The following is a 17,147-nucleotide window of genomic DNA, read 5'->3' as shown; positions in this document are numbered from 1 at the left end:
ATGCCTTCCAGGAAACCACATTCTCTCCTGAACTTCCTCCTGCTTCTCTGGTTGCTTCTCTTATTTGCTCTGCTGGATCCTGTTCTTTTTCTCCGACCTCTGGGTGTTGCAGCATCCCAGGGCTGCATCTCCCATCTCTCTCCACACTCACTCCCTAGACGATCTCATTCAATCCCGTGGCGTTAAACACTCTTTATACATTAAGTGACCACAGCATTTCCATCTCCAGGCTTGACTTTTCTTTGAAGCTCCGGATTTTATATCTGTCAGCTGCCTTGACATCCAAGATAGCATCGCAAAGTGAAAGTGTCCGGAAAAAACTCGAGCGCCCCCATCACCTTCCAGTGGCCTTTTCATGTACCCACTACACAACTCAGATGCCTGGGTTTGTTCTTGATTCCCATTTTTCCCTCTCACCCCACACCTAATCTGTCAGCAAACGCTGTCCGTTTGACTTTCAAAATACACTTTAATCTGATCACTTTCACTACTTCCGGTGCTACCAGCGTTGTCCAAGCCACCATCATCCCTTAATGGTTTATTGCAATTATACCCTTCAGGTGTCCCTGATTTCATCCTTGCCCCACAGTCTATTCTTCAAACAACCAGAGTATTACTTTCGAACATGTGAATCAGATCATGTCCCTTGCATGCCCACAATGCCCCCAATAACCTCACATAACTTAAAAAAAAATTAAAAATCCACATTTCTACCATGGCTTAATGAGCTGGTCCCCAACTACCGCTCCAGTCTATTTCCTGCCGCTCTCCTCCTTCCTTCCTGCACTGAGCCGCCCTGGCCTGCTCGCTCGCTGTTCCCCAGAGGCTACAAGCATGTTCAGTCTAGGGCCTTTGCGCTGGTTGTGTCCCCTCCTGCTGGATAGGATCTTCCCCAGGTCCTCGGATGCTTGCTCCTGCCTCTCTTTTAGGTTTCTGCACAAATGGTACCTCTTTAGAAAGGCCTCCTGGAGTATCTCTTGACATTTCCTCTTCACATCCCTCTTCCCTGCTGTATTTTTCTTTGTGGCACTCAATCATCACTCACCCTGTGTAACAGTTATCTCTGTTAACTTTGTGAGGCAGGCACTTCTGTCTCATCTCTGCTGTATCGCACCTAGATCAGTGCCTTAAACTGAGCAGGTGATAGAGAAATCTTTTAAATGAATAAATGGATTCTCTAAAAGACCTCTACGTCACTGTGTCTTCCTTCGTGAATCTGGTGTACTGACGGGTTAAATTGCCACATCCAAGTAGCAGAGGGAAATCTGGGAACAGGGCGATTCCACAGGACTCTGAAATGTCGCAACCCTTCAAAGGAGGAGATCAGGAAAAAAGCCCTATTTGCTCTGTAACTGATTTTGAAGTGTGGCATAAAAACCTAGCTGCTTTCCCTTATTCTGATTATACATAAGAGGAAATAGTGGCTCACAGTCCTGTCTCTGAGAGTTTTGTTTCTTCTAAAATATGTCATGTGAACCTACAGTATGAGGGACACCTGCTTTGGGGAACATTTGGTCATTTGTTTCTTATGTAAAAGGAACAACTGTCCTTCATAATGGACAACACACTTACTAAATTTAAAATATTTTATTTTAGGAAAGGTACTCTTAGATTTGTTTCAATCTTGTTTTCTATATTCACAAATAAATCATGATCACCTTAGATACAGCCATGGATTCTTCTTGCTAAATCTGTATAAAAAGGATGTTGTCTTGAAAAATCACCAGAAAAATATAGCTGCTTGCTTTTTCCCCGGATCAGTCACTCACTATGGTTAGAGTGCACATTTAAGTTTGGCTGCGATCTAATACTTTTAAGTATTTACAGACACAGTTAAAACTATACCCCTAGACCACCAGCTTTCAAAAGAATTTGGATCTGTCTGATTTACAATAAATACGTACCAAACATATGAACGATTTCTCAGCTGCTAGCGAGGAGGTTTTAAAAATAAAAATTGCTAACAGTTATTAAGCAAATTTCTATGTCAGGCATATAAGAACTGCTTTACACAAATTCACTTAATTTTTTCAGAATTCCTTTGAGGTAGGGTAAGGTTATTTTAGAAATGTCACTTCACAGATAAAGGAAAGCAAGGCTGGAAGAGGTTCTGTGATCTGCCCAGGGCCACGCAGCTAAAAGGGGAGGCCAGTGCCTGAACCAGGTCTCTCTCTGTAGCCAGACCCTCCTCGCTGCCCCACGCTGATGGCAGATGGAGCTGGCTTACATGACAATGCCTACGGTTCCAGGATAACGCTTTCAGTGTGGGGCATGTGAACCACATCACTTGGCCAGGTTCCTGAGAACCACGACCCACTTACTTTGTACATTTATACATGGACATTTGTATTTACACAAAGTTCAGGTAAACTAATACATGAACAGCGACTGTAATAAGCCATTGCGCTACTTACAGAAGTCCCAGCACTCTTAGCCCTCCGAGTCCAGTTTGCATTCTCTCTCTGTATGACTACAGGGTTTCATCAGGACAGGAGTGAGTGCTCCTGGACAGACACCCCCTTCAGTATACCACACAGCTTGAACTGTTCAGCGGCCCAGCTTTTTGTTAAAGAAAAGAACGTTGACATGGTGGAAAGAATTTTTTCCTCCCCCTAGAGGAGATGTAAAGTTTAAGTTAGATATTTTTGAGAAATTCATGCTGTTTCTATACCTTTTGTAAGCTATTCAATGTCAATGAGAAAAGCAGAGCCATCTACCCCATTCTCCCAGGCAACTTCTGGACCAGTCAGCATTGGTTATTAGCAGTGGTATGCTGGTAAATGTTGATCAAATGGATCTCGAGAGGGAAAATAAAGCCATGCTTTACACCACAGAAATTGGCAAGAGCTATAAACAGTCCCACCATGGCTGATCTCAAGCCACTCACGTGTTACCACTGAAAGTGGAGTTAGAAATACACAGAAGCACATCTTTATGTAGTATTTCTACCCTGCGGGTACAATAAATAACCTCAATAACACAGGTAGAAAAAAATTAGGAAGTGATGAGCTTTGAGTAGTTATAGTTAAATTACATTAAAAGCAAAGGTAGTAAGTTTATATAATTTAATTTTAAATAATGGCTGCATTTTAACGACCAGCTCTCAAAATGAAAACTCAACTGACTTCTATAAGCTGGCATGCGCGAGCCCAGCATACCACTGAGTTAGTGTCCCAAAGAGTCAACTTTTCCTTTTGCTGCTTTAGGTTATAGATGAACTACGACAGCAGCCACAGGGGTCGGAGGGGCTTCGGAGTATTAATAAGTAAAAGCACGTAAATCCTTTGAGCATGCCAGGGAATCGCTTGGGGTTTGTTTTGATTGATTTTTAAAAAATCTATCTACATAAAGCAATGATCATCATTGTGTCTAATTTCAACTTGTTTGTTCAAACTTCCAGTTAAGAGTGATCTTCAAACCCAGGCTGTGGTCCACGGAGGAGGCGGCCGATGGAGTGAAGCAGCTGTCTTCATCCTTCCCACGGGGTCTCCTGGCCCGCTCTCACCCAAAGTCTGAGCCAGGGAAGAGGAAGGTGACCTGAATACCCAGGTAAACTTCCAATGATCTGCCCAGGGTGGACTCAGTTACCAGAATTCAATTTAATTTCTTCCACCCAACCAAGGATTAGTGAAGGTTGGAACCGAGGTGTCGAGAGGTTGCCTCCATTGCCGCCCCAGCGCTCCCCTGCCCTTTGGCCGGACGTCTTCGCCTGTCTCACTCACCCAGTTTTACCTCTGGTAGCACTCAAGACTCTCCATCCCAAGTGCTTTGTCCTGGGTCGGAACTGCAACAGAAAAAAACAAAAAACAAAAAACAAAAAAAAACAGGTGTTTCAGCAGCTCAGGTTAGTCACGGCCCTCACTCATTCTGAGCGCTTACCCAGGCTTTTTGTTTCTCTGCCATTTGGTGGCTCACGTTGGGGGAAAGGTCAGACCTGCGAAATCTGGCAAACTGCTGGGGGAGGCAGTCTGTTGAGACTAGTGTCCAGGGCTTGGGGAATATCTATTTCTTTTTGTCCCCTGTGAACAGGGAACTCATTATTATTCATTGGATGTTCAGCAAATCTCTCTGGATGGATGGCCTGACTGCCAAGTGCGGGGCTGGACAACACCTGGACCTGCTGCCTTGGACGCGAGGCTGGAGCGGGTGCTGACTGGGGGATCCCTGCACTGGTGCTTAAAGGGAGCATGTGTCCCTACAGCGAGAGAGGGCTGTGGATGCCTGTTCCTTTAGCCTTTCTGTGACCAGTATTTTGCCTTCTGCAAAGAGGATGAGGGTTCTGCCTGGGCACCTTTTCTTAAGAGCTACGTGCACAGCTGGTGCAGTTGCTGGGGCTCTGAGAGCTGTGGGCAGAAAGGCAGGTCAGGGCTCAGGGTCACGAGAACAGCCCTGGGACTCCCCCTGCCTCGGGTCTCCAGGAGCGGGACTGTTATTAGGAGATGTCCCTTCCAGGAAGGAGCTTTTCTTTGCTACTTGGCCTGAAGGATTTCTTTTTGAAAAAGAGATTTGGACTCGAGTCAAATCCCCAACTGCAAAGAGATGGCCAGTTAGGCTGCTGGGCCAAGTTCCAGCTAAGGAGGCAGGCTCTGCCTTTCAGGTCTCTGTACAGGCTGGAAAGGCATTCTTGGCCCCCGGTCCCACGGCAGGGTGGGATGTAGGAAGCCAGTTCACAGTGCGTGCCCCTCTCTGAATGGAGAAACCATGAGTCAGCCTGTCCCGTTCCCTCCTGCCCTGAGAGTGGAGCTCAGACAATTGCAGGACAAAGCAGGAAGAGGGGAAAAGGAAGCTGTAGAAAAATAAACATTTCCTTGCATTTTACTTGGAACAGAACATCGTTGGGGGCGTGCTAAGATCCACAGCATCTCCCACATGCCCCCCCTACCCCCGCTCTGTTTTCCTCCTCTTGTGTAGAAACAGATTCTTTCCTTACCTGATGAGAGTCCAGAGTGCATCCTGTGGAAAAACAGGAGCAAGATATAGAAGGTGAAAGCCAGGCACCCAAAGATCACGCCGCAGACCAGGAAACTATAGCTGCCCCGAGCCTGGAAAACCTGCCAAGGGGGGAACACAGAGATACAGATCAGCAAAACCGCCCACGAAGATGTATGGGAGGCAGCGGCCTTCTCAGGCCTCGATGGGTTTTTCAGTCGAGTTGAGGCCCGTCACACCAATTGATAGAAACACAGGTAGGATGGACATCTTGGCCTCATTTCAAGTTACGTTTCTGAAGGTGGCAGAAATCCTGCAGTAAGGGGGGGGTGGGGTGGACCCAGTGACCCCTGTGGTCCCTTTAGCTCTGTGCCCTGGAACCTTCTAAAAATCTCCATGTCTTCCTTAAAACTCCAATCATATTAGGAGATTCTATACCCTCAAGGCCTGACCAGAACTGTCATGGAAGGTTGAAAACACGTGCCAAAGTAGCACATGGAATTTCCATGGACCCATCACCAACTTCAGAAACGAACACCGGTTTCCTCTGCCCCCTCCACCTCCCCCCTGCGCTGGGTTGCACCGAAGCAAGCCCCAGACATCACGTCATCTCAGCGCAGAGGGCACCATAAGGTGCAGCTCTTCCCCCTTGTCCAGCAGAGCGAAAGGAAAGGGGAGGAGAATCAAGGAGTGGTTAGAGGGATCTTGGAGACTTGAAAAAACCTAGGATGGAATGTCATCTCTGTTGGTTATCAGAAGTGTGACCAAAGGCAAGTCGCTTAATTTCTCCGAGTTGCAACATCGTCCTTTGTAAAAAGGAGAACAGCAGTGTTTACATTCTAGTCTTCTGTCAAAAGCAGATGTATTTTTTCCTTCCTGGTGAACAGATGAAATGGGGGTATGTTTGAAGAGAACTGGGCAAGTCGGCCCTTGATCAGGGCTGGAGGTGGGCAGGAAAGCTGGGCCCTTTGTAGGGTGGCCAAAGGCGAGGAGAGGTGGGGCAGGGAGCGGTAGGTGGAGAGGGCTGGAAAGGAACTCTGCCTGCAGCCCAAGCCCAGCCCAGGCTCTGAGAGCTAAACGTTCCCGCGGGGCCTCTGGCCCTGCTCCCAGACAGGGCTTGTGTTTGCTTTGGATGGTACCACGTATCCTTTGCATCTCCAGGTCCCACATTTGGAGGCTCAGCTTTCAATGCTGACTCGGAAACGGAAACAGGTGACAGAGAGTGGAGCCCCGCTTGCTGTGTGGGAGGCTCAGGGAAGGGGGAGCGTGGGTTCAGAAGGGGGCTGGCCACGTCATCTCACCTGCCTGGAGGAGCACACCCCGACGACTCCCCCATCCCGCGTTGCCCCACGTACCGAACCGACTAGCATCTGGAGGACCATCTCGCCGATGCCTGCCCCGGTCACCAGCACCGTGGTCGCACAGCCTGACCAAAAGAGAAGGATTTGGCTTAGCAAAAGCCAGCTAAGGAGACAGAAGACTGCTGGCACAATCCAGGTTGTTTCTGGGAAGCCTCTGGAAAAACAGTGTGACTGCCTAAGAGGACTGTTTTGGATTCCTACGATTTCTTAGCCTTGAGCCCTTAACTTGGCTTTGGGAATTCTCAGGTCCTACTGTCACTATAATTCCTTCCTTATTCTGAAACCGTCCATTCCTCATGATTGTCTTCAGGGTAAATTCTGGCTTAGCCTGGCATTCAGGGACCTTCCCAATCTGACTGCCAACTACCTTTCCAGGAAGACTTCCTGATCTCCTCAGGCCACCCCTCTGCTAAGCAGGCCAGTGTCCACACTGCCCTGGCACTGCACCGACCAGACACACCTCTGGTTAATCCCACGACATGGTATAGACCTTCAGAGCCAGACTTGGGTTCCAAGCTCACTGTCACCTACTAGTCAGGTGACTTTGGGCAAATCCTTTCCCTTCTCTCCAGGCCTTGGTTTCCTTCTGTAAAGCGCGCGTGACAACACCTCCTTCGCAGGGTTGCTGTGTAGACAACTCGGACGTGACACAAGCGAGTGCGTGGCATAGCGCTGACACACAGAAAACCCTCGAAACCAGGCCAGTTCTCTGTTTAAACCCTTCAACGCCGCTGTCAGGATCAAGTCCAAACACTTTAATGTAGTTTGCAGGGCCCTTTATAATGTGTCCGCATTGACAGCTCTACCTCCAGGAGAAGCTCTCTTCTGCCTCCTGACCCTGCACACGCTCTCCCCGCCAGCTTCTGACACACGCCTTCACTCCCTCCTGAACATTCCTCTTCCTCCTCCTCTTTGGCAAAATCCTGTTCATCTTGTAACAAGTCCAGGTTCAGATTTCCTTCATAATCCTCTCCCGCTCCTGCCGTCCCTGAACCTGGGTTTCTTGCTGCTCCTCTGTGCTCCCGCAGCCCTCCCCACCCCCTACTCTCACATCTCCACATCCATGTCCCCAGATCTGTTTACCAGGCAGCCTTCCCTACAAGGCTGTAAGCCTAGGAGAGAGGACCTGGCCTTGACTTTCAGTTCAGTGGCACAGACCACTGCTGATTATTAGCACAGTGGCCAACATATGGTCGTCACCTAGCTTTTTTTTTTTTTAATTTTTTTGAGGGGAAGTAATTAGGTTTATTTATTTATTTAATGGCGGCGGCACCGGGGATCGAATCCAGGACCTCATGCATGCTAGGCACGCACTTTACCACTGAGCTGTAACCTCCCCACTTTTAATCAAACACAGATCATCACTGTCTACTCTGAGCTTCAAGTTCCTCGTTTATCTCACTTAAACGTTTCTACCTGTCTCTGTGTCTTTGCTCTCAGGCTGTTCACTGCCCCCGCCCCACCCTTTCCTGGAATGCCTTTCATTTTTCTTTCTGACTTTCCAAATCCTGGGCCAGCTCAAGTCTCATCTCTTCCATGAAACCCTCTCTAGATTCAACACTGGTCAGTGGCACCCCCTGTCTATTCCACTCATGCCTTCAAAAGCCTCTCAGTCCCTCTGGGCATCGGGTACGGTGCTAAACACCGACGGAACCCAGATGAGTAATTAGAGTTACCATAGATACTAAGCACCTGTGAGCCAGGAATGCTGCCAAATCAAGAGCTTCACATTTTCTCAAATGCACAAAACAATCCTAATAGGAAGATATTTGCATCCCAATTTTGCAGATAAGAAAACTGAGGCTCAGAAAGGGGAAAGGAATTGAACTGCACAAGGTCACAAAGCCAGAAGGTGTGGAGGCAGGACTGACATTCGGGTCTGCTGGTAACCTCCAAGCCCGTGCTCTCGCCCTTGTCCCTTGCTGGTGCCCACAGGGAGCATGCTGTCAAGGAGAGAATGCAGATAACATGGGTACAAAAGCCTGGAGGTGGGACAAACACAAGAGGCCAGTACAAAGGAGGGCGGCACACCCTCCCAGTGGGATCAGAGAAACTTCCCAGAGCGGGGAGGGACTTGAGGAGAAGATAAAAGGGTGGGAAGGGGTAAAGAGGGCATTCCAGGCAGAGGGGTCACTATGTGCCAAAGTGTGGGAATACAGAATAGTTTTCATGCCAGCAGGGAAGAACAAGTAATTCAACATGGCTAGAGTGTGGGCTCCGAGGGGAAGCAGAGAGTGAGAAGGAGGGAGAGAGAGTGAGAGCTCCACAGGGAGATATGAAGGCTGTGATCAGCTCTGGGTTTTAAAGCAAGCCCTCTGCAGCAGTGCAGAGGACGGCCCCGTAAGTGGTCCTCACCCTGGCTACACGTCAGAATCACCCAGCAGCTCAGGACCAGTTACATCAGACTTTATGCTGATGATGCCCACGCAGTGGGCTTTGTTACAAGGGCCCCAGGTGATTTAAATGTGGAACCAGCCTTGAGAACCGCTGACGGAGGCAAATCCAAAGGCGAGGAGGCAAGCCAGGACCTGCCAAGGCAGGGATGGAGATGATTAGAAATTACGAAAAGCTGGGCACAATTAACTATTCCAAGCAGGTAAGTGGAGATAAAGGCCTGAACTAGTGCAGGGATGCTGAGAAGAGAGGAGGACGGATTTGAGTGATCATTTGCAGGAGAGACAACCAACGTAACATTATTATTATTAAACTCTAACACTTGTTGATCACTTAAAACCCTGTGTGACATGTGATACCAACATCATTTCATTACTTTATTTTACTTGTTTGAGGGTTGGGGATTATCTTTATATTCCAAGGACTCCAGGTCTCAGGATCAACTCAGCGGATAATTGCTCTGATCTGGCCTTGCCCCGACCTCAACCCCACCAAACACCAATTTCCCCCATTCCTGCTCTAAAGAAATCACTCATCTTTAATGCTGGTTTTCCAACACCCTAGGGAGTCTCTGGTTACTCCTAAGGGTAACATTACATGTTCATAATTAACTTTTTTTATTTAACAAAAAGATATTTACTGTACAGACTTGGAAGACTACAGAAAAGGAAGATGCATTGACCGAATTAGAGGTTTCTGACATTAAGGAAGCTATGTCACAACCCCAGATCAGGTGTGGAATCCTTGTTCTAATCTGTTTCGAACAGTGTTCACAAGAACAACAAAGCAAGGAGGTTCTTTTAGTGATAAATTACGAAACTCCTTTCCAATGCCTCAACGTTTCCCCTGCAACTTTGCTTTTCTGTGAACTTGGACTTTCCAGCACGTGCATGTTACACAAAATGCCAGCTGTGGGTCAGGAGCCACTACTATGGGGAGAAAGAAAATGGGAAAGAGATGCTTACTGTGTTTTCTCCGTGGTCTGAAGTCACATGATACAGGTATAATGTCGAGCGGAGGGAGCCACGTGGGTCAGAACAACCTCGTCAGTGAGCCTGTTCCCACCAGAGTCAGGGGGGAGCATTCGCTTCCATGAGGAAGTGGGGCAGGGAGCTTCTGGCTGGAGGACCCCAGGAAGCGGGGCCTGGTGGGGGGGCAGCACCCAGCCTGAAGGAGGGCTTTGGCACTCTTCACGCCCCTCCCCACTCCAACTCACCTTTGTACTGCAGGATGTCCTCGGTGTAGGCCAGCAGGCTGGGGAAGGTGCTACTTAGGAACAGGCCCAGACTGGCTGTCCCCACGAACAGGAAGATGACGTTGTAGGAGAAAACAAGAAGCACCAGGAACGTCACCACCACGCCAATCTGGCACAGCAGAGATGGCGGCGATTAGAAATTTGAGGAAAGTTGGGTGGCCATTGAGATAGGAAAAACCAGTCTCCTAACTTGGAAAAGTGCCTCTCCAGCCCCAGGAGCAAGCGCTGCGTGACCAGTGCGCTACCCTGTGGAGTCTGTGGGAACTGCACCTTCCCCAGCCGGGTGTTGGCCGAGGAAGCCCTGAGAATAGGAGGAAGGCGGGAGCCTAGGACCCCACCCAGACATCCCTGTCAATCCACTGCAAGTGCTTAACAAACGCTCAGCTCCTGCTCCCTTCCCGCCACCCGGCCACCGCACTTACAAATCAAGCCTTAAAGAGCCACCCTGAAAATCTCCAGACTGGGGAAGTTTTAAAAACCTCCAACTCTCCTATGTTAGCCTGGGTGACAGGAGACCGAGGAGGCCCAAAGTGAATTGGCAACTCTGCGTAGCCCCCTCCACAGTCTGGCTCTCAGCCTGCATCCCACCTGCCTTCCCGCTCCTCCTCTTCCGTGCCAGGCACACTCCCTCTCCCCGCCCACCTTCTTCCCGAGCCAGCTGTCAGCTCCCTGAAGGCAGAGACCTCATCTTACAGGGTCCTGCAGGGCCACCCTCACCACCCCCACCCCGGGCCCCCGCACAGAGCGTCTGCTCATTAACCAGTAAGCAGTTGTTGAGATCCAGGAGCACTTCAAGAGTAGAGTGGCTGCTACTTTATCAATGAGCAGAATCTGGGAAGAAGGTGCAGTGAATGTGAGATGGCCCCTTGGCGGCTGCAGCACTGGGGAGCTTGCTCAGAGCAGTTCAGCTGCGGGCCCAACAGGCTGCCCACCGAAAACACATGAAAAGCTTTAAAACCATCCAGACACCCACGTTCCTCTCCACACACCCCTGAATCAGAATCTCTGGAGTATGGGCCCAGGCATCTTGTATCCCAAGTGCACCTCCAGTGGGCCTAATGTATTTGGAAATCGCTTGCTCTAGAATAGTGTTGTCCCAAACTTGCTTGAGGACATGAACCCCCTGGGGTGCTTGTTGAATATATAGATTACTAGGCCCCCTTCCCTGAACATGCTTTATTTTTTTTAATGTGGGATTTTAAAATCTTTTTAAAAATGTTTGCTCATTTTATTCTATTTTTTTTAAATTTATTTTTAATGGAGGTACTGGCAATTGAACCCAGGACCTCATACATGCTAAGCACGTGCTCTTTCCACTGAGCTATACCCATCCCACTTCCCCTGGGCATTCTGATTCACAAAGTCTGAGTTGGACCCAGAAATCTGATTTTCCTTTTTAAAACCCAGCACCCCAGGTAAGTTTCTCATCAGTGCCTAACTCACGTGGTGGCTTCCAACTTTCTTCTTTCTCACACACCGAGTCACACCCAACTCTCCTCTCTAAGCAGCTGGCCTCATGTGCTACAGAGGCTGGCCACCACTGGCACCTGTTCCCTCACTCTTCCCCACCTCGTGGACCTGCGGCATCTTCCTGCCTACATCACGTCACCCCAGACCCAGAGAAAAGGAGCCCTCTTTCTACTGAACTACTTCTTCCCCTCTGCCCTTCCCATCTCCCCTGTCCCAGGGCCTTCCTCACTCACCTCCTCTCTGACAATGGTATCCACACAGCACCCCCCCCCCCCCCCCCCCGCTTCCAGCCTTCCTCCCTTTCTCCTCTGCCTACAAACAGGCTCACACCACCCGACTCCTGTCAAACAAAACTCCCTTCAGCTCAGAAATATCTGCAATACTTAAACGTCTCCACTTCTCATCTCCTTCTCACCTTTAGCCTCTTGAGTTCGGCTTCTACCCTCCAGACCCCCCCATCTGCACTGAATGGAAAATTCTTTTTTGAAGGTCATCAACTAGCACAAGGCCAAGTCCAAGGGCCTTTCTTGCAGCTCATGATCTTTGGCTTCTGTAGCCCCAGCATTATTCCCCAACCCCCTCTCTGCTAGAGATTCAACCCAAGGAAGTACTTCCTGACAGTGGATTGGACTTTCTGGAAAGCTAGTGAGATTCCAGTCACTGGAGGTGTTTTAACAGACTCTGGACCCCTTGGAAGGGATATAATAGAGCTGATTCGAGCCCAGGTTGGAGATTGGGCTAGATGACCTCACAGGAATCTGTAATCTGGACCCCTCTGTCATAGATGGTGACATGGACACACATCAGGGCACAGGTCTTAACCCATCATCGCTCAGACCCAGACCTCCTGCTACCAGAGCAGACCAGTTCCTTGAAGGCCATCCTCCATGCCAGTCTGGCTATTTAAGAATCATCTGGGAGAGTCTTTAAGATGCAAATTCTCAGAGATGGTGATTCTGGAGGCTGGGGAATCCCTGGCCTCTGCTGGCCACAGGGCTCTGACCAGCTGGGCACCAAGGGGAACGAGGGAGGACCAAGGCCAGCACCTGCTTTGCTCCTGGCAGGCTGTCAGCTGGAATCTGCTCCAGACACAGTACTAATCACCTCCTGCAGCCCCTGTCTTCTCTGAGTACAAAATCAGAGGCCCAGAGAGAGGAAATAGCTTTTCCGAGATGGCAGAGGTAGGCTCCGCCCCTGGATTTCCATTCCTCCCCCACCAGCATGTCCCTTCCCTCCTCTCCTGCCTCTGCTCCTGCATGCCCACCCTGCTGGCATGTCCAGTGCAGGCAAACGTCCTGGGGCAGCGGGGGGCCAGGAGTGAATGGTTCTTCTGGGTCTCCAAGAAGTTAAAGGAGGCCACTTACCACATTGACGAAAACCATGGTGGCTGGCTTCACTCTTGAGGAGATGGGAATGGAGATGAGCCGACCCAGGGTGATGAAGCCCCAGAAGAGGCTGGGGAGGTAACCAGCCACCTTGTGTCCCACCGACAGCGGTTTCTCCACTGCATAGCTGTACACAAAGGCGGAGTACGCCCCCTGTGGGGAGACAGGCCCCGCTGAACACACCTGCAGCGCACGCTCACCAAGGAGGCCCGGCCGGGGAAGGTGTGGTGTGGGCTGGGAGGACTGGCTCTGCTCCTAGAGGCTCCCCTAGGGGTGGGCTTGGAGCGGAGACCACATGGCGCGTGCAGGCCCAAGCTGAGGGCGGAACCTGGGCGCCACAGCTGACGGATGGCACCTGCAGGGGCTGGAGGATCCAGGAAGGTGTTTCTGGGTCCCCAAAGGAGTCCTGAGGTGTCTGGGCACAAAGGCTCTGCTCCCCTCTTCAACCAGAGTAGAATTCCACTACATGTCTTATTTATGAGGATTCCGGAAAGTTTTTTTTTAATTTTTTTTTTTGCTGAAGGAAGGGTACCACAGCTGAAAAAAAGTGTGTGTAGGCATCTCATTTTACGGATGAGAGGACAGAAAGAAGTGACTCGCTCAAGGTCACACTGAGTTGGAAGTCAACCAGTACTGTCACGAGTACTTTCCACCGGGTCATCTAGGTTTTTAGGGCCCTCTCCTCAGAAGGTCCCTCATATAGCAATCGGTTAATCAAACAGCCATTCAAAACTGTCCTAATCTAATCCTTAGAGATTTCTGGGAAAAGGCACTAAATAGGGTAACAGAGGTCACTAGTGAACTGAACACTGGGCCCGGATCCTGCCTGAAGCTTGTTTACTGTATGGCTTGAGAAGCCCAGGCTTGGAACACATTCCAGGAAGCAGAGCGCCCTTGAGTTTATATGGTATGACTTCTCCTTGGGTGAACAGGGCGTTGCCCCATTTTTAAAAAATGCGAGGAGCCTACACTCAGTGACAAACCAGAGAGTTCCCTTTTCACAGAGTTCATAAAAACAAAAACACCTGAACAAGCCAGGAGAGCACAGCTCCAAGGAGCTGTGGGTGATTCAGGAGAGGCTCGCCCCAAAACTTGTATTTGGGTTTAAGTGTTTGGATCAACTGTACTACAGGTGAGGTCTCTCAGAAACCTTGATGCTCCTCCTTTCTCTTATGATCCCCGGACTTGAGGTTCAGGGAGCCCAGGGGGTGCCCTCAGAGGGCAGGCTCACCGTCATCCCATCGGTCATGAACAGGACCAGGGCGGCTGTGATGTGGATGGCGAAGAAGGAGTAAGGGGCTCCTTTGAAGTTCCTTCTCTGGCAGCAGCTGAACAGGTCCTCGTGCCCTGGACGAGACACAAGGAGAGCAGGGATGAGGCTCAGCACCCTCTCCCCTCCCTCTGCACGTCGGCCAAAGTGGCTGGCAGCCAGGAGAGCCCTGGCAGAGCCTTCTCTAGCTTCCAACTGTCCAGAAGCAACAGCCCCTGTCTGTCTCACAGTGCTGTTGGAAGCAAGGCTTAGAGAGGTCAGGTAACCCGCCCACGGGCACACGGTGAGGGGTGAGGCAGAATGGAGGTGGGAGCCAGAAGCCTGCCTTCCTCATTCTCTTGGCCCATTTGCTCCATCTCCCACCTTGCGAGACCAGCAGTGCCAGGGTTTTTTTTCTAACCCTTATCACCTGTGATCTGCGCTCACCCTCTGGGCAGAAGGGCTTACCAAGGAAGCCTCGGGATGGGGCCATGAGCACGAAAGTTCATTAGGGCCCCCCACCTGCGTTTGGCTGAAACTTGGGGGGCAGCGAGGATGTGTCTTCCTTCTCAGGAGGCTGTGTCTCCAGGGCGAGCTCGTCTGCGGGCAGGAGCAGGGGACTCCTCTGCGGGCAGCAGGTCAGCAGCCGCTCTTTGGACAGCAGATACAGCACAGCCATGGGCACCGGGAGCTGGGGGCGGGCAGAGGATCAGGAGAGCCCCATTCCCGTCAGGCTCCCCACTTCCCATGCCTGGCCCACCGCATACACCTCCACATGATTGTGCGGCAGACATCTGTCTGCACGGTCTGGGGAGAAGACAGCTCTCTCCTGGGGGCGCTGACCTAAGCACCATCCCCAGCTCATGCAACCAGGTGTCCTGACCTGGGACAGGCTTGGTGGAGTGGCTGGAGCACAGCCCCTCACACGCCTTCCTGCTGGTAGATCATGTGATACTTTACAAAGAAGTTCGGCTTTTGTTTATCACAGCTCTGGAACACGTGCTAGGGGGAAATTATCACCCCCATTTTCCAGATGGGGCAACTGAGGCTCAAAGTTATCACTCAGTTGAAACCTGTTACAATGAGAAGAGACCTGAGAAGCATGAGTGCCAGTCCTACCGCTGACTTGGGGCAGAGCTAGACTGGAGCCCAGGCATCCTGATTCTGACCAGTGCCATCTCCAGGCCAGGGGCGTCTAGGTGTCATACCTTACGAAGATATAGAGGCTGTCCTCAGGGAGATCAGAGACACGGACATGGACTCCTTTAGAGTGAAAAATGCATGCTGGGAGCAACACGCACGCACAGCGCAATGCTGCATTCGCTGATACTCATATTGAGCCGCTTGGGTTTTATGAACTCCCCAGGGCAACGAGAAATGTCTCCTGCTCCTGAGGTTGCCTGGAGAAGCCTCCATCCCCTCCCTCAGGTGCCTTGCTGGTGTCTAACCACGCTCACCGCCAGGAAGCTCCTCGGCGAGTCTCATCTCTGCCCTTCCTGCTGCTGCCTCATCCCAGTTCCTTTTGCTTCAGAAGGAGAGGAAGCCCGGAGAGCTACCAAAGTGCCCAGGGGCTGATGGGCCCCTCTGGGCTCGCAGGTGAAGCTGGCCCAGCAGAGACGGACGTCAGGGGACTGCCAGCTCCCGCCTGGTGCTGCTATGGGGAAGCCGCCCCCTCGCCTGGAGGCAGGCTGGCTCACATGGTTTGGCAAGTTCCCAACTCACCGGAACGCCACCCCTGTGCTTACCTCCCTGTGGGCACCTTGGGAGCCTCCCTCCACTTATAAATAAGTCAGGCAGTCACACTGCAGCAGCATTAGAGTCACAAATCAGGCCTGAGTGGAGGAGACAGCCCCTGCCCTCAGGAGTCCCGGGTCTGACGGGGAAGGTGAAGCCCTCCCTCCAGTCCGATGGGGGAAACAGGAAGCCCACACGCAGAGGCCTGTGGTAGCAGAATGCCTGGGTGAAGGCCAAGGGGAAACAGCTGTAAATGAGGCGTGATCACTCAGACTGGACTTTCCAGGGAGGTGGGTGGTGGGAAGGACTTCACAGAGGATTGGCCGGCATTGCCAGCAGGAACACGCTGGATCTTTATAAGAAGCCGATTCAGGGAAGGCAGGCTCCACCCGAAAAGTCAGAGAAGGCCAGGTGGGCCGGCCGGTGTGTCTGCGGCACCTACATATATGCACCGCCCATTGCCTTCTCAGGCGGACTGTTTATCTTCAGACACAAACCAACGGAAAAAGTCCGGAAATCCTACAGCAAACAAAGTGCCACCAGTCTGTGCTTTGTGGGGCAAGAGAAAACAGCCCTCATACTTAGCTAGGCGGACCTTCAGGCTTCCTGGTCCCAGAGTCCCTGACAGTGTACTGTCCCAGTACGGTCCCCGCATCGTACTGACAGTGCTCTTTCCCTTCGTAGGTCCCTCTTGGAGGGCACAAGCCCAAAGCTGCATTGTTTCAAAACAATGATGGGCAGTAAAGGGAAGGAGCAGAGGGAGAGGGGTGCATTTTCGAGAGTGCCAAGGGAAGAGTCTGGTACACGGAAAGTTACAAACGAGAAGGGGAAATGAGCAGTTACCGTAGGGCAGCAGGTAGGGGCTTGTGCTGGGAGTCAAGGGCCCTATCAGGCCCTTGGGCCAGTGATGGTATGACACCCCTGCAGCAGCTCAGTGGGACTGGGGGACCTCAAAGGCCCCTCTCAATGCTATGTGCATGGCATCACTCTGAGGCCCAGCCTGCCTGCTTCCTGAGGGATGACAAGTCTGCCTAGAGCAAAGACGGGCTCCAAGTTGGGGTGACAAACTTCGTGGCACCTCCATCTCACAGCCAGGCGAATGGCCACCTGGAACACTCCCCACCCCCAGTGCACGCTCCTGGTTCTTCCCAAGCCAGAGAAGGGGAGAGGGGTGGGGAGGAGTACCCTCCCCTCTCCCTCTGGCCCCAGCCTGGGCTGACGGGGGTTCAGGGCACCAGAGGAGAGACCACAGCCCAGCCCGAGACCAGAGTCAGTCCTGACTTAGCAGGGGAGGATGAGAGTTGGGGTGAGGAGTGGTCCTGGTATCTGACTGAGTCACAGTGAGGTGGTCTCTCTGCTCTGCTCCCCCC

General features: G+C 51.3%; 1 protein-coding gene across 4 annotated transcripts in view; it reads right to left on the bottom strand.

Annotated features, from left to right (window-relative positions):
• Positions 1-1,572: 1,572 nt before the first annotated feature.
• Positions 1,573-17,147, bottom strand: part of MFSD4A (major facilitator superfamily domain containing 4A) — a 26,870-nt gene continuing 11,295 nt past the window's right edge. For 2 of the 4 annotated variants that reach the window (XM_031438712.2, XM_031438714.2), the window contains 7 exons: positions 14,566-14,734; positions 14,026-14,141; positions 12,774-12,947; positions 9,901-10,048; positions 6,285-6,355; positions 4,931-5,051; positions 1,573-3,784 (listed from right to left, as the gene is read on the bottom strand). In XM_031438712.2, the coding sequence (XP_031294572.1) occupies positions 3,729-3,784; positions 4,931-5,051; positions 6,285-6,355; positions 9,901-10,048; positions 12,774-12,947; positions 14,026-14,141; positions 14,566-14,734 (855 nt within the window). In that variant the 3' untranslated portion in view covers positions 1,573-3,728. The remainder of the gene's footprint in view (positions 3,785-4,930; positions 5,052-6,284; positions 6,356-9,900; positions 10,049-12,773; positions 12,948-14,025; positions 14,142-14,565; positions 14,735-17,147) is intronic. The other 2 variants (XM_031438713.2, XM_064477116.1) reach the window with 2 other exon arrangements.

The sequence above is a fragment of the Camelus dromedarius genome, chromosome 21 (assembly GCF_036321535.1).
Source record: "Camelus dromedarius isolate mCamDro1 chromosome 21, mCamDro1.pat, whole genome shotgun sequence".
NCBI classification, from domain to species: domain Eukaryota; kingdom Metazoa; phylum Chordata; class Mammalia; order Artiodactyla; family Camelidae; genus Camelus; species Camelus dromedarius.
This window is presented reverse-complemented; position numbering and strand designations above follow the sequence as displayed.